The sequence below is a fragment of the Gopherus flavomarginatus genome, chromosome 3, assembly GCF_025201925.1.
Source record: "Gopherus flavomarginatus isolate rGopFla2 chromosome 3, rGopFla2.mat.asm, whole genome shotgun sequence".
NCBI classification, from domain to species: domain Eukaryota; kingdom Metazoa; phylum Chordata; order Testudines; family Testudinidae; genus Gopherus; species Gopherus flavomarginatus.
In genome coordinates this window covers 182,895,413-182,913,971 of record NC_066619.1, presented here as the reverse complement: position 1 = coordinate 182,913,971, position 18,559 = coordinate 182,895,413, and the positions used below count along the sequence as shown (strand labels likewise).

General features: G+C 41.1%; 1 protein-coding gene across 1 annotated transcript in view; it reads left to right on the top strand.

Moving 5' to 3' along the window:
- The first annotated feature begins 925 nt into the window (after window positions 1-925).
- TNIP3 (TNFAIP3 interacting protein 3) overlaps window positions 926-18,559 on the top strand; it is a 108,635-nt gene continuing 91,001 nt past the window's right edge. Inside the window, exon 1 of the mRNA XM_050946555.1 lies at window positions 926-990. Within this exon, the coding sequence (XP_050802512.1) occupies window positions 926-990 (65 nt within the window). The remainder of the gene's footprint in view (window positions 991-18,559) is intronic.

The window sequence follows — 18,559 nt, the reverse complement described above, 5'->3', positions numbered from 1 at the left end:
TTAAGCTCTGTCTGTCTTCTCTAGCTCTGGACTTCTATGAGTATTGCTGCTGCCATTAGCCAAACTTGCAGTGTCAGAACAAACATTAAGAGAATATAATTTATTTTAGTGACTCAAATAGTCACATTAAATCTATGCCTTGCTGCAGACTTTCTATTTGAAGAGGGAGTGTGTGGCAAAATGTGAGTAAATTTCTTTTTCTGCTTGAATTTTGTGGTGTTGCACACCTCACACCATCATGGTGTCACAGCAAAAGATCAGCTACACAAAGTCATGCGTCTACACCATGGGCTAGATCTTCCACTCTCTAGTTTACAAACATACATGCAACTAATGTATATTGTAAAGGCTCTTGAAAATGAACCACATACTCAACAGCAGAATTCTCTGTGAATGCTTGCACAAGTGAATTCTCAATTGGGCTGGGAATTGAGGAAAAAAGAACTGCCAGTAAAACACTCAGGTGTTTTTACATGACACTCTGTGTTGGTCCATTAGTCTGTTTATGAATGATCATTTGCACTGGGTGCTAAACTCCAACTGGGAGTAAAGAAGGTTCTAGCTGGCCTCAGCCTCATTTGTTATGGATGAGCTACACTAGATAATTGGCTAGGGATTAGGTGGCTTGGTTGAATTGTCAGACCCAGCTGGGGCAGAGTTGGGTGATTTCCATAAAGGTTTGGAAGAGCTCACTTGGGAGGTTGTCTCCTGTAATGAGCCCTAAGGAAGAGGGTGGCAGGAGAGGCAGTGCTGGCTCTTGGCCAGACCCAGGAAAAGGCCAAACCTCAGGCAGACAGCCTAGAGAGAGACTGGGAATAAGGATCCACAGTGGGGATAGGATTCTGGGAAAGAAGCCCTAAGGGTCAGTGATTTGGGTAGGAGTTGGGCCTCCAGGGAGAAAGTGGCTAGAGAACTCACACGCTGGATGTGGGAGACCAAGTTCAAATCACCACCGCCTGATGTGGAGCCAGGGTTTGAACGCAGATCTCCAATGAGTACCCTAACACTGGACTAAGGGATATTCTGGGGTGAGGTCTCAATTATTCCCATTGAAGCTGTTCCACTTTGCATAACTCCTAGTTATTGGCCCAGCGAAAGTGAGCGACTCTAAAGCACAATGGGATGCAGGCTCCAGTCCCTTCTCCAATTCTTATAGAAGTACTAAGAGTGAGGACTTGAATCCAGGCCTCCTATATCCTGGTGAGTGCTCTAACCATTGGGCTATTGGATATAAGTATATCAGCTGCAGTACTACCATTACCTTGCAAGAAATAGCTGACCTGGCTTAAACTTCTAACTCCAGCACAAGATTTCAGGCTGTGAATCCCCAGGCAGAGGTGTGAACCTAATTCCCAGGGAGGAATGGTAAGGCCCCGCTCCTCATCTTACCTAAAGTAGGAAATAAGAAATGTTAACTCTCTGTTCAGCATATTGGCTTTTTTGGATCCCATTCATAGGACTTGTCTACATGGAAAGTTAGTGAATGTCAAGCCAGAGTGTAAATCTATAGTGCATAGCTGGCATTTATCAATGTGCTGCATGTACTCTGCTACCATGCACTAAAAGTTTTGTGTAGTGTGCTTTGATGTACTTTCATTTTCCGAGATGCTGTGTATACCTTGAATGACTTAATCTACAAATGATTACCTGGTTTCTTAGTTCAAGAACAATTGCATACTCAAAGATAAGCTCACAATTACACTTGGACCTTGAGCTGCCTTTCTTCTTATTAAAAATCTGTCCCTGAAGCATTTGTTCTGAAAGGTGAAACAAAGCCAGCAGAGGCTATCATCTAACTAAAATTCTTGATGTGTCTCTGGTGACATCATGTGGCATATTTGAGTGGTGGTTTTTTTTTTTAGGAACAGTTCTGTCGCAAATAAAAATGAGTTGTAGAAGAAACCTACTCGGTGGTTTATTTGAGCAGCAGTATATTTTAGCCAACTCAGTCTTCTAAATTAGCAAAGTTTATTTCACAGGGGAAATGCTAAAATATACCTTAGCATGTTGTCAAATCTTCTTTTGGGGTTTAGACTTGATCTCACTTTAAGAACAAACAGTTTGAGTTACTAGAAGTGAGGAATAAAATATGTTGTTTGAGGTACTTTTTAGTATCCATTGAATAAAAACAGGATTGAAAGATGGATAGCACTTCTTCATAATGACTTAAATGGAAAAAAGGCTTTCTGATTTTGTGCACACTGTCAGGTTCTTTCAGCAAAACTTGTAGAATGACCACTTTCGGAGACAAAATATCCAGATTCAGGATTCAGATTTAATTGACAAATGCAAAATAATATCAAATGAGCTAAACACATTCTCTTAAAACAAAACACCTTACATTTTCTATTGCAGTAAAAAGTCTATTGCCTTGCACATTATGCTCCAGTAATACTGGACAATATGCCATCCCAATCTATTTGAGCGTCGGTTTGTCACTGATGTATCTGTGTTTTTGACCAACACATGAGAGATCCCCCTGCACCCAACATAAAACCTCTCTTGACAACTTACCACTCAGAATATTGAAGGGGCAATGAATAATTGGATTTCTTCTGCTCAGTCTTTTGGGTATAGAGCTGGTCTTATTTTTTTTCCCTAGTGTTTTCCCCATTGAAAATAGCCTTGTTCTTAAATAGAAAACCTTGAAGGGGAAAACCCCCTCAATTTTATATTGTTTACAGTGGCGTTGTAAACATGTTGGACCCAGGAGACCTGAAGAAGAGCTCCACGTCGCTTGAAATCTTCTCTTCTCAACAGAAGTTAGTCCAAAAAAGATATAAAATGAGAGACTGGGTAGGTGAAGTAACATTTGTGATATTTAAAATATATATATTAATTAAATTTGGGGTATTTTGACTACTTTTTTTTAAAGCTTCCCTTCCTTCCCCAACTTTTTTCAGCCTTTTTTGAAAATCATTTTCACCCAGTGTGACTGGTGGCTTAAGAAAAGGAAAAATAGGAGGTGAACGGGGGTGGGGTGGGGGAGAGAGACTAAAACGTGATCAGTGAGAACTTGTTTTCATCCAGCAGAGTTAAAACAACTTTGTGACCCAGCTCTTGGGTTAAAGGCTTGCCTTACATCCTTTAGATACCTTAATCTGTATCGAAACTGTTCTCCATATTTCCGAAATGGTACTTTCTGCTTTTAGTCAATGCTACAAAAAGGTTATGGAAGTGAAATAACTTTGATACAATAAACTAGGTATTGAGTACAAGATGTAGAAAATGAACTCTGACTTAGAATTAAGCTTGGCCCAAGTGCAGGCCTATTAATGGTGTATGTGCTGTATACTCTTACAAAACAGAAAAAATATTTTAGTATGAATCACTTTCAATGTAAAAACACTGAGTCAGACAATTTACTAAATGAATAAACTTGAGAGTTTGGTTTCAGTGGACATGACTTCCAAATGTCAGTACCCTTTTCTTCATTCACATTAACAACCTCACTTTTGTGCTTTGATCATGAAAATAAAAATTAGCTTAATACCACATTATCCCCAACTAAAACTCATTGGCTAGATTCTCCACTAGTGCAATTAAACCTTGCTCCACTGACTGCAATGGAGTTGGGCTGGTTTACATAACACAGCATCTGGTCTACTGTTTGTACCAGAACTAACATATTGACCTAATTCATTCCTGGCATGGATGAATTTGACCCATTATGTGTCTTTTTAAAAAAACAAAACCAAACCCATTGTATTAGTTAATAAAGGCTGGCTGACTTCAAAATAAACTTTTTTCCTGATGTACTTTTGAAGAATCCCTAATGCAGTCGTCCCCACGTTTACCACCTCGCAATCTTCCCCCCATCCCAAGCTGTGGCTGGGAGAGGAGATGCAGCTCTGGGCAGGGGGGATGTGGACAGGGGTAAGGGTGCCCTGGGTGCAGGGCTGGGAGCTGGGGCCCTGAGTGGAGCTGGGTGGTGCTCCCTCCTTGACCCCTGTGGGGGTGGGCCCAGGCCCCAGCTATGTGCTCCCCGCCCCCCAATATTCAGCATGCTCCACAGTTTGAGGATCTCTGCCTTAATGTTTTCTTTAACATAATTATGGAAATCATTGCCTGAAAAACATCTATCTCAACCTTTTTGAGACTTGAAGACCTAGTCCTTCTAGTTACTCAGCCGTTATCCCCTAAACACAGGAATAATACCTTTTGGCCACTACTTCAAATGACTCAGTCTTGTCCTTTGCTATTTTTGTTGTGTAAAGAGCAGGGAGTTTTTCTAACACTATTAAAGGTATAACTTTTCTGCCTTGAGTCGCTTGACAGATCGCTAATTTTCCAGAAGTAAATGAGACAGGTTTGTGTAGGACCAAAATAATACTGGTTCTAAAAGCTTGGGTGTCTCTCCAACAGAAGTTGGTCTAATAAAAGATATTAACTCACCCATCTTGTCTCTCTAGACTCCATAATCAAAATGTAAGAGGTATGCTAGAAATAGTCATAGATGTAGTTTATAAAACTGACTTCAGCATTGCTTATGTCCAATAACAGATAACATACTTGATAGTGGTACCCAGTAAGAGCTTAGTATGTAAATAGTAAACTTAATAAATAAAAAGCTCAGGAATTCAAACAACTTTTTCCTTTCTGTGTCCTTTCTGATGGGATCAATGGGCTGAAAAACTTATTGTAAGTTCAACTGTAAAAAGTATGTAAAAATGCAAAAATGTCACAATTACCTATAAAATCAAATGTTGATAGGGGAAAAGGTATGAAAGTGAGACAGGCTAAATTAGTCTAAACAAAAAGGCCTGCAGATATAACTCAAGGACTGTTACGATCATGGTTTGTATAATAAGAAAATGTGGGTCTAAAAATTGGTGGACAAAAATGAGGGGATGGGATATTCTACCTCTCACTCCCTTTTTTTTAAAGGCGGGGCAGATAAAGGCTCCTGAAGTGAGCTTCACCATCATGGCTGCCATGCCTATCATCTCTTGGGACCATGGATCTTCTTCATTCTGATCCTAAAAGAAACTAATACAACAGTCCTCAAAGGTGTCAGGTACTCTGAGATGAGCAGGCAAAAGGTAGGGGAAATGGTCCTGTCTGTCATCCCATCCCCACCTGGCCCATGGAGCTGATTGGCTACAGGTACGGTAGCAGTATGTTCCATCTTGATGTTCAGTGCAGTATGAACACCTCCCTGTGCTCAGGAATGGTCTAGCAGTAGCTGTGCTTCCAGAAGCACAATCCTCACCAAAGCTATGTGGCTTTACATTGCTCACTATTTGTGACTGTGCCTAAATGGTATCAACTAAGTCATAATCATTTGGATAAGTCAGGTACAATGAGGCACCCGTGTACCTGTAACAGTAGATTCAGGATGTAGCAACCTGGAGTTTGGAGGAGGTACCAAGAAGTCAGTCTGTGTGCACGTGGATGGAATGCCAGCTGCAGTTGCAGCATCTCAGTAAATAGTTTTTAATAAAGAGCCAGTTTATTTTAAGGAATATGGAGCCCTCATTTATTGCTCAGCCCATGGTATATGAACCATGGTGGCAGCAGTCATTTTAGTGAGGCCCACAGCAAGGGAAGAGAGTATGATTAACAGGCAAAGCAGCTCCTCGAAGCCAAGCAAACACACAGCATGAAGGGACTCATACTACTAGGAATGCTGGATTTCCAGATGAAAAACCTTGCACCAGCAGGGAAGCAAGAATTAAGTCTGTATACATATCTGTCCATGGAGGATAAAGATGTGAAAATGAAAGTAATGCTTTTTTTTTTTTTTTGCTATCATATGGGTGTGGGGGAAGATGAGTGAGACACTGTTGCTTGGAGTAATAAAGATGTTTGAGTATTGTGATCCCAGGCAGAATGAGATTATAGACAGATATGTTATTTCATCCAAATCCAGAATCAGAAGAGGGAATAGATACTTAAGTTACAGAGCTGAGAACTGACATCCCCATGTAACGTTGGAGACATTAAAGATGGGATTGTTTGTGCACCGTGTCATTCCAGTTCACAGGAGAGACTGTTAGAAACAACACTACACCTAGAGAGATGCTGCCAAATAGCCAGGGCAGCTCAACTGTCTTGAAGAAAAGATCAAAATAACAGCCACTAGTGCAGAACAAGCACAGAGGCTCAAACTAATTAATTAATTTACATTTGAAATATCTTCATGTATTACTGCTGCTCTAAAGTCAGCTTCTCACTGCTGGATACCCCATTCCTAGCACTCAACAGTGAGCTATCCAAATGATTTCATTCTGCCAACCCAAAAGAAGAGGAGTGGCAGGCTGACTTACTGATACCCGTGATCTCACCCTCCCATCTCTCTAAAATGAGCTATTTATGGGGGAAGTAGAAGGCAGAAGAGAGGGAAGGGAGAGGAGAGAGTGGGAGGTGAACTCCATCTTGCTGAATCTATTGATTTCTCCCCAGTATAACTAGTAAGTCCTAAACATCACTAATTTTCTTTACTAGTCTATATCTAAATTCAGTATAAATCTCAACCCTAAAATGCTAGTACTCCACCTTCTATAATATGTTTCATCTGAGGCTCTCAAAGGACTTTGGGAATAGAAATAAATATTATATCCCTGTGCAGTCTCATCCACTTTGTACTGAGGTACAGAAAGTTCACACGACTGTTCACACGACACTTGTCCAAGGTGGCAAGTGGCAGAATAAGGAACTGAGCTTAAAACTCCCAGTTCTGTGCTCTGACCACAAGAGTGCTCCCTATCCGTAATACAAAAATAACTTTTTGCACTTGTTCAGATATTTCCCTGACACAAAACTCTTTAGAAACATCACCCAGCTGTTTGTTGGAAGCAAAAAGTAGTTACCTAATTACTAATATACTTACAGAGGCTCACTCTTAAATCATAAGGAGTCCCACATTGACACAGCCTACAGCTGAAGCTTCCCACATAGATCGTAACCTCCCTCCCACCCTCACTGTACGTGGGAGGGCATCTTTACTAGAAACAGTAATTACAAAAATGACCTTCATACTTACTGAAATTTGTGGATGGTGTCACTGACTCATGGATTTGAGCCCAAATATTGGGTAATGGCTCGGTTCTTTAGTATGGCCTTCTCTACCACCTTATGTAACAGCTGCAATGAAAGCCATTTTCATGTTAGAACATCTTTTGTGAAATACCTGCCTGGTTAATCTAGGATTTCTTCTATGCTAGAACCTAGGGTGTTACAAAGACTGCAGAGAATCCCTGCCCTAACTCTCTCCTAGCAAAGGCAGCCACAGCTTGGTTTAGTTAGGCATTAGAATAATGACTAGCTTTATGGGGATGCTTTTGGTTTTAGAATAGCAGAGTTTATATCTATTTGAAATAGAAGTTGCCACCTATGTTCTGTAAAGATTTTGCCTCCACAAAGACTATTAAGGATATTTTCTAGCCTTTTTTATTAGCTGTGAATGCTTTACTTTTATTGTTCATCTGTGTTGTACTTAAATAGGAAATCCCCTTCTCTAACCCACTTGTGATGAGTCAGTGATGCCGCACAGTTTGAACTAAAGTTTGAACTACCACCTAAATTGCAATAATTGCTAAATATAATCCTGTTTCTTCACTTTGGGTGTATTTCACAGCCAGAAAGACTTTTCCATTTGTTGGGTAAGTAAACAGTGTTCTCACTAGATTTGTATATTAAATCTGGGATATTGATTATTGCCTTAAGGAGTTATCAACAGAGCAGCTTTATAGGGGTTCAAATAACAATTGGGATTAAAGTATTACACTGAATGTATGTAGCACTTAAATATAAATTTCTGTACAAACATGAATTGTTTATGCGTTTCTAGTAATAGTCATCATTATAAGCCCAACAAAAGGCACAGCTTCTCTTGCATTTAAAAGCCAAATATGTTTAAAATAATTAATATTGGCATGGAGCAACATGCATATTTTTAGTCTCTCCCCACATTTCTTTTGTCCATAAATATGCCTATCATCACCTCTGCAGTACTGCTTCTATAAGACACCACCTCTTCTGAGAGTCTCATGCATCATTTTTCCTTCATCTTGATTGCTAATTGCGACTCCCTTCCCTCTAAACTCCCAAATTCACCCTCTCCAGCATGTGCAGAAAATCAGTGCCTGCTAGAGCTGGTCAGGAATTTTTTTGACTAAATGCTTTTTGACTAAATACTAATTCATCAAAGCCAAAACTTTTTGCAGAACTTGTATCTGTTTCAACTAACCTTTTGTTGGGAATCTCAGTTGCAGGATGAGGGGGAAACAAAGAAACTCCCATCCCAGAATAATTAATATCGCAGTGGTTAGGACACTCACAAGGCATATGGGATATCTAAATTCAAGGCCTCGCCCTGCCTGATTTGAAGCAGGGTTTAAATCTTAGTCTCCTTCATTTGACGCTAGTGTCTTAAACACCAGGCTACTGGCTACTCTGGGGTCCCTCTGGCCCAATATGTCCTGAACCAGCAGGCTATAGAGTCAGCTCTAGACTCTCTCTTTGGCCCAATTAATATTTAATTAGTATATGAATTGGAATAGCTCCAAGAGGCCAGAATGAGAGACCCCCACTGCAGGTCAGTGTGCTAGGAACTCTCTGACAAGGAACTCTCTAGCTGTATGTTTTGCATTGGAACCAGATGTTGAAAACTTGAAGTTTTTCACTAAATGGAAAATCCATTTTTGATGGGCTGTAGTTCAAGTCTTCTCTCACACATGGAGAAGTATAAACACTTCACTGCTATCATTAAACAGCTCCATTTGCTCCCCATGGATTTCAAGATTTTTCCCTTGCAAAATTCTCCATGGACCTGCTTGTGATTCTCATCCTCATTTCCTCCATTCATCTAGCACCAGCTTCATTTTCTATCATCTGCAAACTTTGCTACCTCACGGTCTAGAAAAAAGGTGTAAACAATTTAGGAATATGTTGAACAGTGCTGGTCCCAATATAGATGTGTGGGACACAGCTACTCATAGGTGCCGATTTCCCCTCTGCCTGGAGGGTGCTCACCCCCCCGCCCCTGGACCCACTCCTGCCCTGCCCTTGCCCCACCCCCATTCCCCAAGTCTCCACCACTGCCCTGCCTCTTCTCCACCTCCTTCCCCCGAGTGCACTGCATTCCCGCTCTTCCCCCTTCCTCCTGGAAAGTCCTAAGTGCCGCCAAATAGCTGTTAGGCAGCAGGGGCCGGAAAGTGCTGGGAGGGAGGGGGAGGAGCGGGGATGCAGTGCGCTTGGGGTGGGGGTGGGGAGAAGGAAGCAAGGAGGGAGGAGCTTGGCTGCTGGTGGCTGTGAAGCACCCGCTAATTTTTTCCTGTTGGTGCTCCAGCCCCGGAGCACCCACAGAATTGGCACCTATGCTGCTACTTACTTCTTTCATGTGAAAACTGAAAGTTTATTCCAGCCCTTTGTTTCCTGTCTTTTAACCAGTTACTGATTCATAAGAGAATGTACCCTTGTATCCCATGACTGCTTACTTTGCTTAAGAGCCTTTGGTGAGAGATCTTGTCAAAAGCTTTCTGAAAATCCAAAATACACTATATGCAGTGGGTCACCCTTATCCACCTGTTTTAGACCCCCTCAAGGAATTCTAATAGATTAGTGGGCCATTATTTCCCTTTACAAAAGTTGTGTTGACTCTTCCCCAGCAAATCATGTTCATCTGTGTCTGATCAGGCTGTTTTATTACAGTTTCAACCAATATGCCTGGTGCTGAAGTTAGGCAATCTCCCCTGTAATTGCAGGATTGCCTCTGGAGCCTTTTTTCTTTTTTTTTAAAAATCAGCATTAGTCATCTAATACAGAGACTGATTTAAGCAATAGGTTACATACCACCGTTAGTAGTTGTGCAACTTAATATTTGAGTTCCATCAGAACTCTTGGGTAACTTGTCTTGGTGATTTATTACTGTTTAATTTATCAGTTTGTTTTAAAACCTCCTCTGACACATCAATCTGGGACAGTTTCTGAGATTTGGCAGGGTTTCTGTTTCTAATGTACTAAGCTATCAGTGTATTATTAATTATTTTATTTTGCCTTTTGTTAGTTGCTCTTCAAATGCTTTTTCAGCCAGCCTAATTATACCTTTACACTTGACTGGCCAGAGTTTGTTCCTCTCTATTTTCCTCAGTAGGATTTGAGTTCAATGTCTAAAATATGCTTTTTTTGTTTCAAACTGACTTTTACTCTGTTTAGCCACGGTAGAATTTTTTTGGTCCTCTTACTGTTGTTTTATTTATATTTGGGGTATATATTTAATTTGAATTTCTATTATGGTGTGTTTAAAAGGTTTCCATGCAGCTTGCAGGTATGTCACTCTTGTGACTGTTCCTTTTCATTTCCATTTAACTAGCTTCCTCTCTTTTGTGTAGTTCCCATTTTTGAAGTTAAATGCTACTATGGTGGGATTCTTTGGGCTTTTTCCTCAAGGATGTTAAATGTAATAACAGTATGGTCGCTATTACCAAGCAGTTCAGCTATTTTCACCTCTTGAACCAGATCCTGTAAAGCCATTTAAGACAGATCAAGAATTGCCTCTCTCCTTGTGTGTTCCAAGACTAGCTGCACCAGCAGTCATTTGAAATTATTTTACATTTACTCTGCAAGATATATAGGGGTGAAATGTACATAAAATGCCCTGTAGTAAAGCAAGTTGTATCTGCATTCTTGTCCTTGTTGAGTTGTGGCAGTGGGAACCAGTGGAGCTCAAGCAGCTGGAGTCTACTCAGGTAAGATCCTGGGATTTAGAACACACCAAAGTTAGGGCCTGAGTTTAAAAAGAATCCCCCTAGTGATTTTACAAGCATATTGTTGTAAAGGAAGTTGTCACTAAAAGCCACAGAGTAGTACAACTTCCCATACTCTTTGACTAATCCTTTTTTCTAAAAAAGCTTTTTTTTAAAATCCGTGACTGCACAGGGGATTTCCTCATATATATATATATATATATATATATATATATATAATTTTTTTTTCTTAAGGAGTCTATGAGCCATTGAATTCAATGGGAGTTTTGCTTTTAAAGACTCTGCACTGATAAACACAATCAATATTGGTTATAAACATGAAGATAGTAAAGACAATGAGGAGTTTGCTTGTCCTCACAACAAATCAGCCAAAGACCTCTTCCGAGGGCAATGACCAGTGCCTTTTATTTACAGTGTCAGCTCTCACCACCTTCTATTTACAGACTGCTGCAAATTAGCAGCCTGGGGGACATCTAGCTTCTTCAGCCAGCAGGGATGCACAGGCCTTGGCTCCTCCTGCTCCTGCCTGCCAGCCCTATATAGCCCCCTTGCTAATAAGGCCCGCAGGTGCTTCCCTTCTACCATTTAGGCTTGTAAAAGCAGCAAAGAATCCTGTGGCACCTTACAGACTAACAGATGTTTTGGAGCATGAGCTTTCGTGGGTGAATACCCACTTCGTCAGATGCATTTAGGCTTGGCACTCTCAGCCAGCTCCAATTAATGTTTCTTAATTGGAGTTGGGCTAACAGGGCCTGGCTCAGGACCTGCTGGCCAGCCCCTTGTTACAGGCAGTATTATAACAATGCTGCTATATGGCACAGCATCTGCATTTGTTTATTTGTAAAGAACCCACTTAATATTTAAAAAACAATTCTAAGGGCATTATCCTGTATGTAGAATGACCCTGTAACAAGTTAACTTGAAATGCTGTGGCTCACTTATTAAGAAAGGCTTCATCCAGGCTGCTCATGACCCTGATATTCTGTAACCTATACTTGCTGCTTATCAGCTACTGGGAACATTCAAGGACTTGGGTCTGGATTTACTATATAAAGCCTAAAGAGTATAGAATATGGCTGTGTAAGGTTATTGGGCCAGATTTTCAAAAGTATTTAAGCAGATAGGCACCTATTGGGATTTTCAAATCAATGGACTTGTAAGCCAAACCTGCTAAGGCTCTTTTGAAAATCTCACTACCTGCCTTATCTGCATTGTTGGGTGCCTGAATATCTTTGAAAATCTGGCCCTGAGTGTCATCTTTTTTTTTTTTAAATGTGATACTTAGGTACTTTTCAAAATGTTACCTTTTATCCTGTAGTGAGGTCTGTGTGGAGACCCACTGAAGTCCCCCTGGACTTTTGATAAGAGGTGGATTGATGTTGGCTAAATAGGATTTAATTATTTGTTGGTAATTGGCCTTTTAAGGTGAGTGAGGGATCATACTACCTGAGTCAGGCTCCTGTAAGGGCGAATGAGCCAAACCAGTCTCCTCTGAAAGTAATTAAATCCCTAGGGGCTGGCTGGCAGCTAATGAGCCCAAGGGGGGGGGATTGGTGCCCCCAATTGGTGCCCAGAAAGGAAGCTGCTAAGGAGAGGAGCTTCCAGGAAAACTCAACAGAGCAAGGAACCTGGAAGGTGTGCTCCTGTGAGGAGGAGCTCCCAAAGATGGCAGCAGGACAGAAGCCTGGGGAGCTGCCGCTGGCTGGAGGAGGTGGCTGCAGGAAATAGTCTGGGCAAGTCTACATCTACACTACAGTGCTATCTATCTATCTATCTATATATATATTGTAGCAGGGTGCTGCTGCAGAGGCAGCTAATTATCCCCTGCTCAGCCAGCCCCAATCAGGTGAAATGGATTGGGGCTGGGGAGAAGCCTGGTGCCTGGCCTCAGAATGGGCTGCATCTGTGGACCTGCAGGCTCAAGGGCCATAAAGGCTGGCTGGCCCCCAGAGGAATGGGGGAAGAGAACAGTTGGAGGCATAGCAGTCTCCAGGCTGGGGTAGACTCCCTGTAAAGGAGGAGGAGGAGAGTAAGACCTGTAAATAGAATCACTGGTGGTGGGAACTGTATGTAAATAAAAAGCCACAGGTGCTGCATCCAGGAGGCTCAGAGTGTTTTGTGGAGACAGCAGGGTGCTGCAGCAAGGGGGGAAGAGGAAGAGACCCTGTTACAATATATATATATACAGCACCAATGCAGCTGTGCCACCGTAGTGCCTCTGGTGAAGACATGCTATGCTGATGGGAGAGTGCTCTCCTGTCAGCATAATTACTCCACCTTGGCAGGAAGGGTAAGCTGTGTCCATAGGAGAATGTCTCCCACGACATAGCAGCAGTATGGAGAACGTGAAACTTGTTGCTCATGAGGAGTGGTTTTTTTCACACCCTGGAGCAATGTAAGTTAATTGACTTAACTGGTAGTGTAGACCTGGGAAGAAGGGCTGAGGTCTCTGACTCTAGGAGACAGAAAAGCTTCAGCGACAGCCAGAGGCTGGAGCAGAGAGAAGGAAGAGACTTTTTATTTTTGAATTATTTTATTTTGGACTCAAAGTAGACCCTTTGCAGGGGACTTTTGTCACATTCCTTTGGACTGTGTGGAACAGGCTTGGTAAGCTGCTCAGTTGACCAGTCAAAGAATATGAACTGACTGCTTACTATTTGACCACAGTCAAATATTGTCAACTATTCCAGCAAGAAGATCCTGATGTAGGTGGTGGCTTACCTTTATTATTGCATCATGGTGCCATCTGTTAGAAAGCTTACGTAAATGGCTTAATCATTTACTTTACTACATGCTAATGTTGGGAAAATTGTAGTCTAATAACAACTTGTGCTGCTTGAACAAACCATATACATATATCTGTATTTGTATGCTGGACCCCCAGCGTACATGGTGGTTTACAAAGCATGTAAAACAAGTTGAGACATAGTCTCTGCCCCAAGGAATTTACAATGTAAACTGACTAAATATCTGTATGTTTGTTAGTCAATTCCGTCCCTCCTTCCTGATAGGAAGGGTTCAGACATTAAACCTCTTCCTTCAACCTCTAGTACTTTAATAAAAGTCCACTGTTTTGCTGGTCTCGTACCAGAGACTTACCAAAATTTGGCTGTGCTCCCGTGATCATGAAGAAGCATGCTTTATGAAAGACTACTCCTGTTCAGTCTCCATTTCAAACACTGATGACATTCAGATGGTTTGCTTGCAACTCGGTGGTCAGAAGACAAGGGAAGAGTTAAATGCTGACTCACTGAGCTGCTGCACTACGCCAACGGGGGCTGCTTCCATTTCCCTGGAGTTGACTGGAGATTCTTGAGATAGAGAGGACAAAGAAATTGGCCCAAGGGATTGTGGGATACTTCTGGCTCCCAGAACCCAAGTCGACGAGCTACATCTACACTGCAAAGTAATAGGGCTCAAACCCTGGGTCCTGGCTTGACTTGGGCTTGAACTTTCCAGCTCTACAGGCTTCAAGCTGAAGTCCGAGAAATTTGTGTATAAACAGAAGGTGGTCATTTGGGCTCAAACATGAGTCTGAGCCTGGGCTTATATTGCAGCGTAAACATACTCTGAAACCCTAAAGTGCAGAAGGGACAGTTTCCAGCCTAAGCCTGAATGCCTACACTGCTATTTTTAGCCCACAGCCTTAGTCCCATGGGCCTGACTCAATTGATTCTGAGCTCTGAGACTCGCTTCTATGGGTTTTTTATTGCAGTGTAGACATACCCTCTGAGGCAGCTGGGAGGGAGTGGATCTCAAGGGTGCCACCCCCTGACAATTGGTCTTTATGATTTTATTTAGTCTGAATAGTCACATGGACATTTCATTTGGATTCAATCTGTTATCACTTGTGTGTGTTTCATTTCTACAAAGATCTGAGAGAAGCCCTATAAATCAAAATAATTAAATTATGCTGAACAAAATTAAGAAGCTTCCTACCTCATGCTGTTGAGAAGAGTTCTGGCTTCTAAGGGAAAGGTTACCAGACTACTGTATTTCCTAGTGTAGTTGAATACTGCCTTATAAATAAGATGGATGGATAGCTACGGAATCATTTAAAAGTCTAATTGGGAGAGACTTATCCCTAGTGCGTAAAATAACTTGCAGTACTTAAATATTTTAAGGTAGTGGAAGTATAAACATATCTTTGCTATAGCCTTTTAGTACTCCAACCACTTGTATAAAAAAGGGAGCCCCCTGTCCAAAACTCAGTGAATGGTTTTTCCTTACAATGTGGATAAAAATTAATCATATTAGCAACCTTTTTTTACAGTTCTAAGTATTTATACATTTTTTCTAATAGTTCCCCATTGCTTGAACACTGCTTCTCTGTAGATTTCTTTTTATTAGTAAAATCTGAAGTCCACATGGGTACTATTCCACTTAAATGAAGGTCATGTGAGGTGGAAATAACAGCCAAAGATCAGGAGTTTTTTCCACTTTTATAGTCTTTTCTAGAGGAAACAGGACCTTTAAGGCAGTTCTGTCAAAAAAAATGTACATAGACATTTGAATTTTAGACCAGTTTTCTAGTGAAGGGGAGGAGCTATATTGGAAATACTGCATCTTTTAAATTCTTTAACAGCCAGATCCAAAAATCAGATCCAGTGATTGAGAGTTCTCTCATAATGTGGTTTTTAACATTACCACACAGATCTTATGCAGATATACTGTAATATTGTAAACTGATATTATCCTAGATTCAGAAAGAAGGAAAAATAGATTCATATGTATTACAATAAGGGGGGAAGCACTGCTTATTATGGTAATATTAGTGGCTAAGTCTCTAAAGGTTCCACAAAGTCATCTGGTGAAGTCTTAGAGGTTACAATTCTCATCTGAACTTTTGTGGAGTAGCCTGTTTTTTCAGTTTCCTTCCTTTCCTCTGCTTGCAAATGGCTCCTTCCTTGTTCCTATTCAGCCAACTGCTTCACTAGCAGTCAAAAACCTTCCCCAAAGTGCCTTCTCCACTCCCATTCCTCTTCTTCAGTCAACTTTACAGCCTGTTCAGCTGTTTTGGTAAGGAATTCCCTGAATTCTTTGTACAGAAATGTTATAGTACTAGTAAGTGCGTAAGGCGCAAGAGCGGGTAAAGTGAAATGTGAATGTTTACACTAAGAATTTGGGAGGCAAATTATTTCTTTTGGGATTTACTTCCATTTTCTCCTCATCTTTTCTCAATGCACTCTAATTTTGATATGTTTTCTGGCCCTAAGTGGCTTCATAAGTCTGGACTTGTGTGTTGCCAGGAAAATCTCTGAAAATTACTTAAAATACCTTTTCTTATTGCTAAAGATTTTAAAGTTGCTGACTCATGGCCTCCTAAGCCTAGAAGCAATGCTGTATCCTGATGGAAATCTAGCATTCTCATTTCTTGGTCTGTGGAAACACTAAATAACACTTTAATATGCCAGCAATTTAAAGTGCAGAAAAATAGTCATGGATACAAGACTGATTTATTTCCCCATCCCGGGTGCAAGGTTTGTTTGTTTATTGGCAGGAGGTAATTCTATATTTGGGGGCAGGAAGAAACATTCTAGAGCTGTGTGGAGAAACAGAATTCATTTTATGAAGGATTTTGATATTTCAAAATTTGATTTAATTCTGATTTGAAATGAAAACTGAAAATTCTCAGTGAAAGAGAATGAAGTCCTGGCTCTGGGGCAATTCATCTGGCAGGAAGTTCCAGAACCACAGATCCTGAGAACCAAACGGTTCTCAGCTCTGAGTTAGTCTGGCAGGCAGGCTGCTTAGGAGCCGGGCAGGTGATGTGGGGAGCCAGGTAGGGTCACATTGACCCTGGGGTTCCATCGCAACTTTATAGACGTGAACAGTCTTTACAAAGCTATTTAAATTTCAACAAATCAGTAGTTGCTTTGTTAGAAGTGTTCTGGACAGCTCTGAAATAAGTTTTGACAGACTTGATTTTTTTTAAATAGCAAGTTCCTGAAGCTGCTGATTTTTTGATGTCCTAAATCAAGGCTCAGAGTTTTTTTTTTTTTTTCAACCTTCCTTTTGACAGAACCAACTTCATCATACTACGTCCTCCAAACATTATTAGTTGTGGATACCTAGTGTGAAATCCTTACTCTATTGAAGTCCATGGCAAAATTCCTAGTGATTTCCAGTGGGGCTAGGGCTTTATTCTTAATATACAAGTTTGGTGAGTTTGGAGTATGTAGTGTGGGAAAGCTGGGTGACTGAAAGCTGGAATCCTTAGGTGAGGCAGAGTTAAGGCTGCAATGCATGTTCTCTGTAACACAATTGAATTAATGGTGAGATCTGTAGCCTGTAGGTGGAGGACTAGAAAGTATCTTAATTTTGTATTCCCTTCCTCTTGTGTCATTCTTGTTACATGTGTAGCAATCTTAAATTAGTTCACAATGCTATATTTGTGTATTAACAATTGCTATAAATTGAAAAGTCTGAAGATTTGGGGGGAGAAAATAACTGAATGGAACCTGCATTCATATTTGTACTAAGTAGTTATAGCCTTTGACTTGCTAGTTGTAAGTAAGGGACAGAACTTCTGATGCGGGGGGGGGGGCTGCAGAGGAAGCCAACAACAACCTCTCCCCTTCATGGATGGGCCCAGAATAAGCCAGTGCAGCCCACAAAAAGATTGAAGCCAAACTGGCTAGGAGGTGCATTGGTTCGAGCACAACTCATAGCAGCCTCTATTGGAGGAGTCTTTGTGGAGCCCAAATAGTGGCTTAACATTGTCCTGTTACGGTGGAGCTATAGGTAAAGTCGTAAAGTGGAATCACCTGTCTTCCCTCCCATAAGGGTCAATCACCATTCTAATATAGCTGTCCATGCAAGGACAGCAGATGCTGTTTGCACTCCCTTTTGTCTTGCCCCTGTTCTTTAGAGACCACAAAATGCTACCATCCGTTTGGTGTCTTAAACAAAATATGTTTGTCCCATTGCTAGTGAGCTTGTGTCCATTCCACAATTTACATCCTAATGAGCAGTTGCTCTCTGAGCATAGTCTGTCTTAAGGGTTAAATACTTCTGTCTATCAGTGTTGTATCTGAGTGCTTTCACTGCGCTATTTGAGCACTTGAGGTCAATAATAGGATGGCCAGGGAGATTGATGCACTCTCTAGGGCAGGGCAAAGGCACATTGGAGAGGCAGTGTAGAGAAGCTTCTGCTGTGACTCTTGTGTGGCTGGATACAATATAGGCCTCAGTCCTGCAACAAAGTCTACAGACAGAGACTCTTGCACCCACAGTTATATCTGTTGAACTCCTTGCAGGTGCCAGGATTGTCTTGCAGATTCTATTGCAGAATTGGGTCCTAAGACATCAATCTTCACTATTACTAATATTCAATAATGCAAGTTAAAAACCAATCACATAATTATGCCAACAAATTAAGTCCCTATATCATATATACCTGTAGTTGTTAGAAGTGCATATACCAAGGGTTATATAGAGGCATGGCAGCTGGATTGGCTGTTGCCCACCATTACTGCTTGATTTGGAGCATGCGAATCTGTGAAAAGAGCCAACCTATATATGACGGAGGAAAACAGTTCTTTGCAGTATGACAAAAATGTAAGTGTGCAGGAGTAGTTCTCTTTAACCCACTGAAAACAGGACAGCTGTAGACAGCTTGTGCTGGGGAATGGGAAGCAACAGGTGTCCTTGTTACCAAAGAAACTGCACTTTTTGTATAAAAAATTCTATCAAAGTTTTAACTTTCCCAGAGCTAAACTGGAAAGTTTCTGAGCTGCAAATCCTTCTCCTTCAGCTTCCTTTCCAGAATGCTTGGGTCCCAATCTGTTTTTAAACATGGTTTCTGAATTTTTTTTGTTTTTCTTCCCAATCTCTTTTTCTCATAGTGG